General features: G+C 38.9%; 1 protein-coding gene across 8 annotated transcripts in view; it reads right to left on the bottom strand.

Moving 5' to 3' along the window:
- Window positions 1–17,424, bottom strand: part of CDK14 (cyclin dependent kinase 14) — a 325,653-nt gene that overhangs the window by 80,376 nt on the left and 227,853 nt on the right. For 7 of the 8 annotated variants that reach the window (XM_068934789.1, XM_068934786.1, XM_068934785.1 and 4 more), the window contains one exon: window positions 10,774–10,822. In XM_068934789.1, the coding sequence (XP_068790890.1) occupies window positions 10,774–10,822 (49 nt within the window). Of the gene's footprint in view, window positions 1–4,302; window positions 7,224–10,773; window positions 10,823–17,424 lie in introns of those variants that run through there. The other variant, XM_068934788.1, reaches the window with a different exon arrangement.

The following is a 17,424-nucleotide window of genomic DNA, read 5'->3' as shown; positions in this document are numbered from 1 at the left end:
AGCAGGTGGATTTTCAAAACATCCAGTTCAGCATACGTGGAATTGGGAAATCTGTGGAGCTCTGCTGCAGGTCTGGCCAGGTGTGTCCCCACAGAATTAGGACAAGCATATGAACATTGGCGTTCCATTTTAGGGCCCCACATGGATAGTAAGCTATGGAAGTGGGCAAGTTTCAGGCATTCAAGACACTTGTCCAACAGCTTGCAAATTAAGAACAGTCCGGGAAAAATGAAGGGCTACAACTAACTGGTACATGCACAAGTTGGGCACAAGTCAGTTCGATTCACAGAAAGGAATACAGCAGTTGTGAGACTGTCTGAATGATTCAGGGAAAAATTTAGGGAGGCCAGGCACGAGAGAAGATATCGGAGAAGGCCTAGATATGACCAAGGGATCACTGACAGAAGAAGAGGGAAGCAAATACAGAGCTTCAGGAAGGAAGGCAGCAAGAGGCGTAATTATGGAGAGCATTGAGAAGGATAAGGAGGAGCTCAAAAACAATGGAGTGGAACAGCCTGTGTTGGGAGCTAAACAATCCTCGAAGACATAAGCAGAATTTACTGTCTGCTTTTTATATGAATTGAAGACGAGAATTGGTCAGGAGAGGCCAGAAGAAGTATATTGTGATAATTACGGAAAAAAGGGATGTCAGGATCTGAGTGACAGGCTTGGAGGGGGAGAGGGAAAGCAAGCATCTTGGAAAAGCTGAAGAGGAAAGAGCTGTAAAACGTATATAGTCTGGATGCCTGGGATAAGGAAAGCAAAGATAAAACATCCGTAAGGCTTCTGGCCTGCACGACAAAAGGTGCTGGCATTGCATTGACAGGAATATGGGAAACCTCACCAGGAATAAGATCAAGTGTGCAAGGGGTAGAAAACGGTACGAAACTCTCCGGTAAAGCCTCTTGGGCTCCATTAAGTGGGGCCAGGGAGATAGCCTGACCATCCACTGACCTGCTGATTGCCCACACTGCTCCCTGGATTATTTTGGCCTATGCCAAGGAGCATTCTCCAAAACCATTTCTGGCCACAGTTCTGGGGAAAACACATGCCAGGAACCGTTCCCAAAAGGCAGCATGTACCAGACTCCTACCATACTGCAGTCTCCCAACAGGTACTGCACTCCAAACACCTCCACATGGCCTCTGACACGCACCAGGGCATGCAATACCTTACCTTCAGTCTTAGGCTTGAAAATACAGTCCCCACGGTTCGTGGCATATGTCTCACGTTATTCCAGAAACTCTGAATTGAAAAAGTAATACTGTCCATCCCCAAAACAATAACTGCATCTGTAGCTGCAGGGGGACCATGTAAAACTCTCAGGAGATACATGTCCAGGTATTACCTAGGACAGATGTGGACACAGGGCCTCAGGGCTAGGGGACAGTCCCTGGCTCTGCTCTAGTTAGCAGTATAGACGTAGGCTATACCTGACAGAGAAAGGATATTCACAAAAAAATGTCAACATCTCAGAAAAGCCCTCATGGCTGCAGAATAAAGCTTGACTCAAGGGAGTCTTTTTATAAAAAGTCATAACACTTATAGAAGTCCAATAATATTCTGGGGAATTACTTATTTTTTATATCAGGCTGGCAATACTAGTTTGAGGCATATTAACAATTCACAGCTAGTATTAAGCTGTAAAACATAGCTTGCTATACACTCTAACCAAAGAAGGCAATTCAGAAATAATGGTCCATTCTTAACTCATAATGGTGTCAGAGAGAAAAGTATAAATTTAATCCATTTTATTTAAGATTTCTTTGGCTTTTGTAAGTTTGGGTCAAAAACCTAGCAAAATTTAAAAACTATGTGGGATTCCCCCAAAAAGGCAAACAAAGTATTTATGAGAATGTGGCACAAGTAGAAATTTTATTTTTTCCATTTAAATTCTTTGCAGTAAGATTCTGCATTCACAAGTCCAACATGAAAAATTAGAGCTTTTCTTCATTTGTGTCTTCATCATCCTGTTGCAGCAGTGATGATTATAAAACAAACACAGCTGGCATCCTTACTACTTTATTCACTGAAGGATTTAGCCGGACAAACATCACAAAGATACTGGCTGATTTCAATGAATTTATGATCAAATATGCTCCAGCATAAGATCAACTCCGTAAGATCAATTATTATGAGATGTGAATAATTTAACAGAAAGTTGTTTATTTGTAAATCAGATCTTATGAATGTATATTTGGCTGAGGTAGCAGACTGGATATACAACTATATTATACGTTACATTATTTAAAAGGATGCAGATTTTTTTTATGAATTCATATTTACTGATAAATACTGTCATTTACATTTCAGTATCCAGTGAGCTGCTAATTCAGACAAAAGCATTTCATAATTTTATTTTAAACTTCAATTAAATTTATCCTTACCTGTTTATCAGAGAACAACTTAACTGTTTTAGTAATCTCTTTAAAAGACAAGCAGTAATACACACACAAACAACCATCACCATCATTTTCTGTGTATGTTTTTTTTTTTTTTTCCCCCCTCTCTTCACAGATCTTCGGAGCCTGTTGTTCAGACTAATACCAGGAGAGTTATAATAATTTCAACGCAGAACATGTGCCTTAGGATATGGGATTGACTCAATGCCTAAAAGAAGAAGGTCAGTTCCCTTTGGAATCACTTGCCTCTTTGCCCTCCAGCAATGACAGGTGCACCAGCACTACGCCAAGGCTCTTTATTCACAGTGTATTGCTGAAGATACATAATCTAACCCCTCTCCATTTTAATGCATCAACAGGGATAATCATCTCATATCTTCCCGTTTTGACAACTGGGTCAAGCAGACATTGAGCACATATACGTGATGATCTGCCTGCAGTCAGAATCTTTCATAATTTCTCAAACAAGACCAAACACTCGATAATAAGTTATCAGAAGACATTAAATTTAATTATGAAAACTGTTTAGCTACCAAATAGTTTCAAGTTTTGAAACAAATCACTGTTTGGCACTAGTCTCCTACAATGCCATGTGCTTCTGTATCATTAATGCAGAAGAACACAATGAAAGAGCAAAAATTCTTGTTTCTCTGCCCTATGTAGCAGAAGTCCGACATCTGAAAGCAGGTATACCACATGCTGCAGCCAGAAATATAGGCAAGGAAGCAACATCAAATATGTATCTTAAGATTTTATTGTTAAAATTGCAATGGATTTCGGGATATGGTCACAAGTGCTTCTTGACTACCTAGGTTAAATCAGCTTTTGAAAAGGGTAATTTATTCAGGTGTTACCATTCATCTCTGTTAACTATGACACCATCCTACCGCACAAAAGCAATGGGAAGTCAAAAAACCCACCTCAAATCATCATAAAAGTTAGTAATAAATATTTTTCTAAGGTGAAGATACTTTGTGATATTTCTACCACCACAGAACCATTAACTACTGATTGTAAGTCACTGACTGTCAGCAGAGCCAAACTGCATGGGATTTGAGATCAGCTTTAAAGCACTTGCAGAGGTGACAAAACTTAGTAGTGTTATTGATACTGTTACGATTACTGGCTGTCTGCAACACCTCCCCAAACGATAACCACTTCTTAGGCCCTAGAGATGAGAATCAAAGAAACTACTGAGGAAAAATTATATACAATAACGAGCAATGGAAAATATAAACATCAAGTCACTTAAGCCAGTGGTAGTTGCTTAGCACTAAGCACTTTTGAATGTCAGCCCAATCCTTAAGGTGCCTATCTCTCTGGCACTCATTTTGGAAAAATTTTGGCTTTAAAGGCCACACAAAAATTATGAGATACCTGGCAGTAAGGCCTCCTTCACTTACATCTTTCCCTTCAGTCAAATTACATCTTCAATTACTCAGAAAAATGTTTTTAAAACACATCTCAGAAAGACTGCATTTTTGTCAATAATGTCATTATCTGGAAAAAAAGAGAGGTTTCAGCACAGAACCAAAGATACAGAATTCCAGGAACAGGTAGAATTAAGAATGTGAGAAATAACGCTTGGTGTTTCTCATCACAAATTATTAGGCTTCAAACCAAGAAATGACACACACACTACGGCAAACCACGAGTAACAGACTACCAGAAACATAATTTGGAGAAATTAATAAACCACTGGCATATAGAAATGCATAAGCAAAAGAGAAAAACTGGAAACATCTAAAAAGAGTTGATCTGTAAGTATCCAAAAACATTAATGAAGAACATACATTGAAAAAGTCATACCTGGAAACATCAAATAAGACATGTCTATCTGATATACATCTCAATATCTTAAGGAATTCTTAAGGAATTAGTAAACACACAAAGAAATGCAAAGCACCTTTGAAAAGTCATTTTATGAAATCTACACAAGAACAGTTAGTTTTCTTTCCTCGTTTCTCTCTAAAGGTCTTTTACTGTAGATAAGCTATTATAATATCAGCTAATTTTGCACTGTGCTCTGAAATATTTGACTAGACTTTTAAAAGAAAAAAATATTCACACTCATTCTGCCATTATGTTCACACTTCCATCCTTGTTTTTCAAATAAGAAAGAGAACAATCTTGGCAAATATTTTGCTAGACACTGACAATATAGAAGCACAATACAGAAGCAAAATTAGTTCTGGGATGGCTTTGTAAATGATTTTGTAAATTCTAAGACTTAAAATTGCAAGCAAAAGAACAGATGACTAATGAACAAGACATTAGATGAATAGATTAAATTTAAAAAATTGACTTAATCAGATTTGGTGGAACGAAGTGACAAGAGAGAATATGTGATACAGTTTCTCTCAAAACGTTACTCTGCAGACAAACTCAGAAGAGCTGGGATATGATACACTATCGCACAGATTGAAAACTGTCTGACAGACCATAAGCAAAGGGTGATGGTAAGTAGCAATGTACTGAGTTGGAAGGGAAGTGTCCAGCTGTGTGCCAGAGGGATTAGCGTTAGTCACAGTTTTATTTAACATCTTTATTAATGAACTGGACTAAGGGATACACTGCATGCTGATTCAGTTCACATATGAAACTAAACACTGAAAACACCAATGAAGACAAAAAATTAGTACAAAGGGACTTACGGAAGTGAGATATGCGGGCAGAAAATCTATGAACAGGCTAGAGCATAGAGAACTATAAACAAATATTGCCAGGGAAAAATAAACCAAAATACACATAGGTTCAGAGAAAATAGGCCAGCAATAATGTCAACAAACTCTAATCTAATGCCAGAAAAGGAATTAGATCTTGCATATGACAGCAAAGAATGCTCACGTGATTTGGGGCTGTAATTTCACAACCATCACAATGGGAAAGGCAAAGAAGGGCAGCAATACAATTTACTAATGAAACAACATATAGTTAGTACTCAGCAAGAGAAGACAAGTGTTTTTGTTGCTGTTGTTTTCTAAATATAGTGGTCCAGTATAAGAGGTTTATTAATGTTTTCAAGTTGCCAAGAAGATGTAACACATTGCATAAAGTCTACAAACACCACAAAAAAGGAGGAATTAAGAATAAAGCAAAAATAAATCGAAATTGAATGTCAGGATAAACATTTTTATCAGTGAAGTCTGCTAGGCAGAGGAATAATCTCCCTCTCAACTTACAAAAGTTACAACATTTGAGATATTTACAATTAGAATGAAGCGCTTAAACATAAATTAGAAAGAACTACTCAGCTTTGGCAAAGGAATATATAAAGAAACTCCAAAGATCTTTTTCAATCATTGGTTTCAATCAGTATAATGTAAATCTTTACTCTAATGCTGAGAAAACATATATTGCCTTTCAACTGTAGCACTAAACACTCCTACGCTGGGCTGAGAACTTAACAGGTCGACTTTGCTTGGCAGTTGAGCCCCTTTACGATGCCAGACTCATATAAAATGGTCTTAAGTGGGTGTAATTTATAGTAGTAGACACAAAAAAGGCACTTAAGTGTAAACAAGCAGCTTCCATCACCCTGAAATTAACTTAATGAACAGCATTAAGTAGTGAAATAAACAAATACAAAAGCAGTGTCAGAAAAATATTTATAACAAAAATTCTAGCCCTCTATTGACAGGCCCTCTCTTCTCTAAAATAGAGCAGTGACTGCTCTGTCAACTGAAGCGCTCCTCCTAGCGCTGGCAGCATTTCACTGCGGGGCCCAGATCCCTCCTGGTGCCGCTCGCTCGTGCCTGCGAGTACGGTAGGTCAGCAGCCTAGAGCTACTGTTCGCAAAAGGGCCAACTTGAGTGGTATCAAACACTGCAGAATTTATTTTTTACATAAAAATATAGTGGTGTAACAATTTATCAGTTTTAATATCTGATAAGTGATTTTTTGTTTGCATCACACATTAACATAGCTTTTGTCCCGATATACTACTTAAGGTCACTCAGGGAAAAAAAAAAAAAACCACCAAAAAAAAAAAACCTGCTAAAGCGAACTTTTATGGGAAACAAATGCAATAAAACAGGAAATGAGAAAACAAGGTTTTTTTCCAGTACAGCAAATATCACATAAAGCAAGAAGTCCCTCAGGACACAGAAACAGATTTATTTGCCTCTAAATCAAAAATATCCTTACAAAATCTTTTCATTTGGGGGCTAGTTTCCCTTTCTTGTCCCACTGCTTACAGTGATTCTTATTTGCAAGTGAGGAGCCTGCCCAAGTACAACTGCTGGCCCTTCCCAGACTTCACGGTCATACATATATCACCCACCCTCAACCAAAATACACTCCACCCTTTGCACAGACACAATTTTAAATCATCATTGCTTAGTCTGATCCATCGGGAGATACTGAAAGAGAGAGGTTTTACCAGCCACAACACTCTACTTTTTTGTTCCTGCTGGGCTTGACAGCCTGAGTGTCTTTGCAACGACACTACAGACTACCCTACCAGGAACACTGCAGGCTGACGAGGGGGACATAAAAATGACAATGAAAAGAGAATTTTTGGCTTCAGTCAAAACCCCACTAAGGCAAAGATTTACTTAAAAAAACAAAATACCCAAAGAGCCTCAGCTGTTAACTATTCCATAATCTTCGTCATGCTTGAAACGAAATGCAGACTCAAAGGAAATGGAATCGCCTCTGGTCACTCACTTTGCCTTCTTCAGGGAGTGTTCACAGAGCAATGGCTTCAAAATATGCAAGTCTGTCCTGGAAAGCTACTTGTAACATTGTCTCCTCAGGAAGGCAGGTCTCAAGTACAGAGGCCATCTTGGCAGAGGAAGAAATCCCCAGCAGTGAGACTACCTTTGAGAGCAAAGTCTTGTTTATAAAATAAGTTGTATCACGTTGGAGAAATACAAAATTGCAGTTCTATTTATGAAGAGTAAAATTTGTTTCAATTACACCTTTTCTTTTTCCATGTGACAAATTACCTAATTACTTTGTACCTCAACTCCCCATCTCTAAACAGTGATAACAGGACTTCACCGCAGAGAAGTACTGCAAAGATAAATGCATTCGGCACTGGAATACTATTATGAATAGGGGCTGCAGGAACTGTTCAATGGAGATGCTAGTGCATCTCTCCGTGTCTGTAAGGCCAGGAGGTAAACGGAAGAGGAATTACAGAGTGCAATGGTCCTGGTCCTGCTTGGCATCGACAAGCATTGGGCAGAAAATCTAGTGTATCCTGAGAGTGCAGAAATTAATGCAGTTGCATCAATTATAAGTCAACATTCAGATGATCTTCTCTCTCAAACTAAAATAATTTTTAAAGACATAGTTATATACTTTTAAAAGACATCCTGCCGTATGCTTTAGAATATACTTACAAAAACACATACTTAATACTGTATAGAGATTGTAGCAGAGACTTTCTGAAACATTTTCAAGTGTTGCAAAGACTGATGGTTCATCCCTAGCTTTAATAGCAGGAAGTGACACCACTGAAATTAATAAGTATACCCACCAAACTGGAAGTTAAGCACCCCTGTAAAGCATCTTTGTGTCACACAAAACCCAGAAGTCTTCAGTAAGTTAAATCAGGGTTTTGATATGAAATTTTTAAGATCAGAGATTGCTGCTTCTCAAAACGTTAATAAAGAAAGCAAATTTCTAAGATGAATCAGTCTGCCTACGAAGGGTTTTTTATGCTAAGCTTTAAACTGAATTATAAAACCTTAGGAATACAATGTCTATAATAGAAATGTTTATGCATCCTTAACTACAGCTGTGCAAGCAATAGCGCTCTAATACAGTGCACAGATAAAGACTTACACTAGAAAAATAGAAAATCCTTTACATTTCACATGTAAATGATGCATAATTTTGGGGTGCTCAAAATTCCTTATTGTAGCAGAACCGCACATATGAAGTGCTGAACTCTATGCATTGTCATTACTTTCAGTCTTTCAGTTCCTTCATTTATGCTGAAAAATTGCAAATCCTTTATGCACGGAGCATTGAAAATGCATAAATATTTTTGAAGAGGTTTCTTAGAAACCAAAAAGCTCTAGTCTTATTCGACTTAGCCTGTGATGTAATCATAACCTGTGTCAATTATGCAGTCTCAGAGATGGAGGACTTGTTTTAAGCAAACTGCTTTTTGCGTTTTTTTGTGTTTTAAGAAAACAAATTTCACACTATGTTCTTGTAAAAAATATGAGAGAGCAACCTTCTAAATTAAAATTTGTTACTCCTACTTACTCAAACATAGCAGACACTAGTAGGTACACGACTAATTGCTATTAAAAATACGGAAAAACAATCAGTCCAAGCCTACAAAATGGATAGAATAGTGTGCCAGTACCTATGCACATTACTCACACATACATGCGCCCCCAAGCAAAAACATTCACATCAATATTAGTTTCCTTGTCGCTCTTTCCCAATTCAAATCTAATTGCCTATGTTGTAATATAATTCCTTCTTCCAAGCTTTTGGATTTCATTAACTACTTCCAAAGAAAAGATGAACTTGCAAATTTGTGTGTTGTTAAAGTACAGGAAATAGATAATTCTAGTAACTTACCTCTAAATGAAAGCTATGACTTTCATGGAATTACGCTATTCCAAGAAGCAAGACTCTGAGACAGAGTCAGACATTGCAAGATACCTACAACAACCAAAAGAACTGGCAACACAGGGTGAGGTATTCACGAAAGCTAACTGCAGCCTAAGCGAGGCTAATCTCTCTACTGTTCCCTCTATAGTAAATAGGATATTGTCTCTTCCCAGAGAGCCACCAAATTACCTTCCCAGTCTGAAATGGACTTGCCAGGAATCTTTCCATGAATTGTAGAAAGCAGATTAACTTAGGTAGCTGAAACTTAACCTCTGTGAATACATTGGCTTTATCTTTGCCAGTTTTAAGTGTCTTACTGCAGGAAATAGCAAGTTACTCCTAGGAGCAGAGGACCCAGGAGTAATGCAGAACGAGCTGCAAGGTCATGCAAGACATCCAGCACTGAGAGAGCACAGGTATTAACTCAAAGGACAAAGATGTGATGGTATCACATCCAACAACTAACACTTAATTTTAACTATGTCCCGTTACATTAATGGAGATTTTTGCTTTCTCAGTTAACCACAATTTCAGATGGGACTGTTTTAAACTAAAGATGGCTATGTGTTTCAGTTCAGAATGTGGGACTAAACTGGGGTAGGAATGAGCAGAAGGAGAAGGAATAACAGTACTGGAAATTGAGTATAAATCTAAGCACATGCTGGGGAAATGACTGTGCTATGAGTTGGGGAGCTGTACACACACTCCATTGCTAATAAATGATGAAGTCGGAGAAGAATTCTGACTTTAACTCCACCAGCAACTTTTTTCCTTGTAACAAGGAAGCTCCTTTACCAAAACATTTTGTATTTTCAATTGCAGTGGTAAACGAGGAGAAGGAGACGCTTCAGTCTCCTACTAAGTTTGCTCTTACCTCCCTGGTAAATTACCAACATGACAGCCAATTGGCACCAACAGTGAAACTGGGAATGAGTATCAGAAAGGAAATAGCAATGCTCGCACAGCAAAGGCTCAGCCCTGTCTCAAAGAATTTTGGTCAAAAGAGGGTGGGGAAAATTCTAATAATTTTTCTGGAAAGAAAATACAATTTGTGGAAATAGCTGTTATCTTGTTCATACCACTCAAACCGTGTATGCTCTCTTCAAAATATAAAAGATATTAACCACACAATACAGTGCTGCTCAACTGCTCTGTCTGCATAAACTCTTCATGCAGTGGAAAATCTTCTAGTAGACTTCTCACAGATGGCTGGTTAGGCACTTCTGACTTAATAGGCAGCCTTTCTGCATTTTGAGAAAATACCTTTTATATCAATGTCCGTCTGCTGTAGATTAGACAAATTTAAGGAAATCTCTAAAGGGAAAAATTGACATTTTCGGTCAAGATAATTAAAATATATAACAGTATGGTCATTAGCTCACACCAATGAGCAGACGGACCTTGCAACAGGGGATAATTATTTGGAAACAAGCCTTAGAGTCTATTAGAAATAGATTATTTATAAAAGTCTCTTAGCTGATAAAGCAGAACAGAGAAAACAAGATTCAAAGCAACAATACCACATCTTTCACTGAGTTCAAGAAACTTGGCCACTGACATACCCAAGAAAATACTATACTAGACAGTTCCTCCCTATTTACAGAAAACTGGCAATTCAGGAAACATTCAGAATTGATAGAAACAGGAAAGAATAATATTTCAATAATTCCACATATGTACTGTAGTTAAAAAGGATAAATACATTTTAAGTTAACAATGATAACTTTAGCTTGACATGAATTACATCCTTGAAGAATCAAAAGAGTAATTAAAAAAAAAAAAAAGGACTTACTTATTCCATGCTTGTCTAAGGTTTTTAGGGCTGTACTGTGTAAACCGTTCTGGAAAAAAAAAAAAAAAAAAAAAAGGAGAAGGACATTCAATTATTTGTGCTAAAGACAGAAATTTATTCAAATAAGCTTACCTATCGCCAATTTTCACCACTTCTTATAACTACTGCAGCCCAAGTTGGGAGATGAGGAAAGAAAAAAAGCATAAGAACAATTGCTATGTGAATACAAACAAAACAAAAGCTTGTAAAAAAGACATATCATGCCAGGAAACTCAGTGACTTTGGTATCACTAGAAACAGAAATTAAATTTTACAACTACTTTTGAAGTATTTTTGCTTGATAGGAAAAAGAGAAAAGAAAGGGCACCTGAAATCTAAAAGTAACTCTATTTCTTATACAGTTCTCTGGGACGTCCTCATTATGATTCCATGTTTTTCAGAAAGTGTAAGAGAAAGCATGGGTCTGTTTGATACGCAAGGACAAACAAAATGGTGCGGCCACATAAGAATTCATTTTCTAAAGAACGCATACAAATAATCAACAGAGGTAACAAGTGCAATAACAGTTTATTTACTCAGTCATTAAGTTCTTAAGTTCATGTGTAAGTATTTTCCCTCCTAGTACCTACATGCTTGCTCTGGAGTAGGAGGGGACGAGCCAGCACTCTGCTAGTCCCTTGAAGAGTAGCTGAGTACATGCCAGGAAGAAAGAAATGCTATTTGGCTGGAGAATATACAAGCATTTTCCATGAAGCCTCATCACACTGAAATCCTACCATGCAGACTGGTACTTGCCCTGGGCAACTGCCCTAGTGTGGTGGCATTAATTGCCCCGAAGAAATCCTGTATTTAGAAAATAGCCAATAAAACCTCAAAAAAATTTTCAGTTTTGCTTCCCCTTTACCCCGAGTATGACATTTAATAGGAGGGTTAAAAATTTACAATAATATTTTACACACATGCATCTCACTCTGTAAAACAACAACAAATGAAACCTTGGGGGGGGGGCATATTCCTGTATTTGCATACTGAGTTTCTATCAATATAGTAAGTTCTGAAGACACAACAATGTCTAGTTACAAACTATGCAACATTCAAAAATACAAGCATCAATGTGAATGATTTTGTTTATTAATTATACCTATTTTCTTCTTCTCTTTAAACGAAAAGATGTATGCAAAAACGTCAGCTCTCACCAACTTCACCATCAAAAGTTTTCGATAACTGGTAACCCTGTAACCTCTGTCTGAGGGCCACTTCACATTTGGAAGTTTTGGTGCTTTAACACAGCACAACTGACACAATTAAAGCAATGAAATCACTCCTTTCTAGATACATATCAATATGACAGGCGTACTGCAAACTGGAAACTACATCACTATAACTAATTTTAGCGCTGGTATAAATGATAAATATCATTTTTGCAACATTGTATCTTAATTCACTCAAACAATTTTCTCAGCAAAATCTCAAAACACTAACCACGTAGTCATATCAGTAAAGTTTTTTAAATGTAGATGAACATGAGAAACAGAAGTTAAGGCGACTTTTATTTTTAGTCTTTCTATTACCAACAATAAAGTTTCAACAATAGTCAAATAGCTTCTAAGTGCAGCTGACCATTAAAATGATACCTAGCCAATCTTCCCATGTTGTAATTTCCACTGCAAGATGAATGAAGATCTTTAGTTAAGAAAACAGACAACTCTCAGCCTCTTAACAGATGTGCTACTGTGCTCAATAAACTAAAATTATTAGCTTACATTTATACAAACCTTTAACCTCTAGATTTCTGTCAATGTTATGGATCTTGTTGTTTGAACTGAGATACTGGAAAAAAATAAGTTATAGAATCACAGAACGTTTGAGGTTGGAAGGGACCTCCGGAGATCATCTAGTCCAACCCCCCTGCTCAAGCAGGGTCATCTACAGCACATTGCACAGGATCGCATCCAAGCAGGTTTTCAATATCTCCAGCGAAGGAGACTCCACTACCTCTCTGGACAACCTGCTCCAGGGCTCTGTCACCCTCACAGCAAAGAAGCTTTTCCTCAGGTTCAGATGGAACTTCCTGTGTTTCCGTTTCTGCCCATTGCCTCTTGTTCTGTCACCGGGCACCACGGAGAAGAGTCTGGCCCCATCCTCTCGACACCCTCCCTTCAGATACTTGTATATATTAATCAGATCCCCTCTCAGCCTTCTCTTCTCCAGGCTGAACAGGCCCAGCTCTCGCAGCCTTTCTTCATAGGAGAGATGCTCCAGTCCCTCCATTATTTTAGTAGCCCTCCGCTGGACTCTCTCCAGTAGTTCCATGTCTTGTACTGGGGAGCCCAGAACTGGACACAGCACTCCAGATGTGGCCTCCCCAGGGCTGAGGAGAGGGGCAGGATCACCTCCCTCCACCTGCTGGCAACACTCTGCCTAATGCACCCCACGATATCCCTGGCCTTCTTGGCCGCAAGGCCACATTGCTGGCTCATGGTCATCCTGTTGTCCACCAACATTCCCAGGTCCTTCTCGGCAGAGCTACTTTCCAGCAGGTCAGCCCCCGACCATGTACTGGTGCATGCATGGGGTTCTTCCTCCCTAGGGGCAGGACCCTGCACTTGCCTATGTTGAACTTCAGGAGGTTCCTCTCTGCCCAGCTCTCCAGCCTGTCCAGGTCCCTCTGAATGGCAGCACAGTCTTCTGGAGTGTCAGCCACTCCCCCCAGTTCAGGGTGCACTCTGTCCCTTCCTCCAGGTCATCGATGAATACATTGAACAAGACTGGACCCAGGACTGACCCCTGGGGGACACCACTAGCCACAGGCCTCCAGCTAGACCTCTGCACCATTCACCACAACCCTCTGAGCTCGGCCATCCAGCCAGTTCTCAATCCACCTCACCGTCCACCCATCCAACCCACACTTCCTGAGCTTGCCTGTGAGAAAGTGATGGGAGACAGTGTCAAAAGCCTTGCTGAAGTCCAGGGAGACAACAGCCACTGCTCTCCCCTCCTCTCCCCAGCCAGTCATCCCATCAGAGAAGGCTATCAGATTGGTCAAGCATGATTTCTCTTTGGTGAATGCATGCTGACTACTCCTGATCACCTTCTTGTCCTCCAGATGCTTAGTGATGATCTCCAGGAGGAGCTGTTCCATCAGCTTTCCCGGGATGGAGGTGAGGCTGACAGGCCTGGAGTTTCCTGGCTCCTCCTTCTTGCCCTTTTTGAAGGCTGGGGTGACACTGGCTTTCTTCCAGTCCTCAGGCACCTCTCCTGTCCTCCATGTCCTTTCCAAGATGATGGAGAGTGGCCTAGCGATAACATCCGCCAGCTCCCTCAGCACTCGTGGCTGCATCCCATTGGGACCCATGGACTTGTGGATGTCAAGTTTGCACAAATGATCTCTAACCCGATCTTCCTCCACCAAGGGAGAGTCTTCCTTTCTCCACACTTCCTCTCTTGTCCCCAGAGTCTTGGATTCCTGAGGGCTGGCCTTAGCAGTGAAGACGGAAGCAAAGAACGCATTCAGTAACTGCCTTCTCTGTATCCTTCGTTACCAGGGCACCCGCCCCATTCAGCACCAGGCCCACGTTTTCCCTAGTCTTCCTTTTGCTGTTCATGTATTTGAAGAAGCCTTTCTTGTTGTCCTTGACATCCCTTGCCAGATTTAATTCCAAATGGGTCTTAGCCTTCCTTGCTGCATCCCTGCATAGTCTGACAACGTCTCTATATTCCTCCCAAGTGGCCTGTCCCCTTTTCCACATTCTGTAGACTTCCCTCTTCTTTTTGAGTTTTGTTGAAGTTGAAGGCTTTTACTAATAGAAAACATATTGTTCTATGTATTTCCATACTATTGCTATACGTATTAGCACATACATGCTAATACTATATTGCTCCACACAGTTCTCATAATAAAATATTTTTATTGCCAATTCTGTATACATTTCTTAAACCCCTGAAACTGTTTTCTGATACTGCTCATTTAAAAATGCTACCAAATTACTCCAAATGAACTTGAGGATCATTTAGATTAAACACTACATTATTGATATTGTCCTGAATTTTGATAAAGTCAGCTATCCCAAGCATTTGGCAGCTCATGGAACTCTAAAAAGGATCATAAATTTAAACCATTGAGGTATTTTTTTCTCAGTTTCTGGTAAGTCTCGATACTGCAATGAGTGCACAATGTATGAATTAAAGGGGGAAATAAATAAATTGCTGCACACCTTCTTACAGAGACTAGCAAGTGAAGAGATTCCATTACAATTTTTTGTATGCACATTATAACAAAATAAATTATCACATCTGAGGCTTCTAGATTGAAACTATAGGAAATGCCAACTCCTTTTAATCCCTACTACACATTACATGTAATACATCCACTACAATTGTGACAATTCACAAAGGCAGACCTAAATCAAATGGGCAAAGTAGTTAGGATCATTATTACATGCAGCCATGGCTCAGTACTGGTAATATGGCATAGGAACAGGTGCCTGTGAATATATTTTTAAATATAACAGTACAAGAATTACATATTCTTTAATAAGTAGCTCAAGTATCTTATTGGAAATATGACCCAAACATAGAAGATAGAGGAATATTACATTTTAAATTGCATTTGTTCAGCTACTGCTCTTATGAAGAAAAATCTGAGCTCGAGTAAGGTCAATACCAAACTTGCTTTGGCCTCAGCAGGACCTGAACTCACCCGTGAATTTAAATTTATAAATATGAATTAGAGATGCCTATACAAGCAGCTAAAAATATTGACCCATAAAAAATGGAAGAAAATGAAGACTTTCTGTACTCTAAGTAAACAACCTAACTGTAAGACTGTTCATTCTTTCATGGCAAAGGACTGTAAAATAACGTGCAGCTAGACAGCATTGTTAACAGTGAGGCTGAGATACACATGGGAGTTCCGCTAATGAGGTGCGGACTTGAACATTAGTCTGTTTTGGGGTAGAGAAGTGCTCGGTGGAAAGAGAACTGGCCTGACTGAAGGCATCGGTGAAAAGCTAACGTGGACCTGTAGAAAGATAGATCTTGATTTTACCTGTCATTCTGCAATATATTTGGACAGATACTGAACTGGTTCAAACCGGCATAGCTACACTGATTTCAGCAGAGCTACATCAACCTACACCAGTTGAGAAGTATCCTGTGCAACTTATTTTCTTGACTGGACTGTTAAGAGGCTCACTTTAATCAGTTTAATCTATTTCCACTGAGAGAGGAAACACTGAGTCAATTACTTGGCCAAATTTGGCTTCCAAGTCCTAAGGTCCAAAAATCTACTTCCGTTCTGCAAGAAATTGGAAACCTATTGCTCTGCCAGGTGAGTTCTTACAACAAAGGGGTACCCTGGAATCACTATGTAAATGCTGTTACAAGGGACATGAACAAGCAAAATGAAAAACCTTCTCAAATTTATCTTCCCTCTTTACCTATTGCTCTGCTCTAAACCTCTTTACAAATAATATTCATCATTTTATCAGGTGGGGGAGGGGGAGCCAGGGGGGAAGCAAAGAAGGGGTGAAACCCTTTGTCTACAGACAGACAAATTCTAGCCCTGGATGCTTAATTTCAAGCTCCATTCATATGCTGCACAACTACAGACCTCGCTTCTCCTGACCATTTATAACAACTCTTTTCCCTCTACTCCAAGATTAGAAGCTCCTCTCTTTAAACTCTATATAAGCAAAGGAACTACTTGCCAATAAAATACAGCTCTCCCTTTTCTATGCAAATTTTTGGTCACACCTCCAGCCAGAAGCTTGCTAAGATTCACAGACTCAAAACTAGACAGCACTATTGCAGCAGTTAAGCCTAGCCTCATGCACATCCTGGCTCTTAGCATTTCCCTGAATTAATTCTTATTTAGAGAATAGAAAACAGAATAACAAAAACAGCCAATCTTGATTTTAGAACTGCCAGAACTACAGAGAAGCTACAAACTTTCTTCGTCGTGATCCCTTTCTATACCCACTCCAGTTTTATGACCTGAATTGTAAAGGAACACTATAACATACTTAAGAACATCGATATAATAGTAACAACACAAGCAAATAAAGAGTTAACATAACCTCTCAACTTTCATCTGAGACTCTCTTGCTTGTGTACAATTAACATGAGAACTGGAATTCAGTCTCACAATCACATCCTCAAGGTTTCTTCTGAGTTACTTTTCCAAGTGAACTATTCTCATCTGTCTACATGGATGCCCTCTATTCTTTATTACTAGATGAATTTAATACAATCAAATGTAAAGCTAAACATATGTGACTGCGACCAACAGCAAAATAATGGCAGTTGCTCTGTGTAAGTGACCTCTGCTCTCCATCATTAAGTATTTCCCTGATTTTTGGGCCATATTCAAATTTTACCAACAAGAACAGTAATGTTATAAATATTATTAAAACATTAAATAGTGTAGCTGTAAGAATCAAATCCCTGTGAGAAAACACTAGAAAGACACAAACTGAAACACATTTTAAAGTCTCTGAATTAAGCATTTTAATTATTACTTGTGCAAGTGTGATTTTGCAACAGTCTAACCTCACATTTTAATCAAAAGTTTGCACTTTGCACAGATACTTAGAAGTCCAAGTCTTTTGCACCCATTCCCTTAAGAGTCAAATCTGTAATCATAAATGTAAG

The sequence above is a fragment of the Struthio camelus genome, chromosome 2, assembly GCF_040807025.1.
Source record: "Struthio camelus isolate bStrCam1 chromosome 2, bStrCam1.hap1, whole genome shotgun sequence".
NCBI classification, from domain to species: domain Eukaryota; kingdom Metazoa; phylum Chordata; class Aves; order Struthioniformes; family Struthionidae; genus Struthio; species Struthio camelus.
This window is presented reverse-complemented; position numbering and strand designations above follow the sequence as displayed.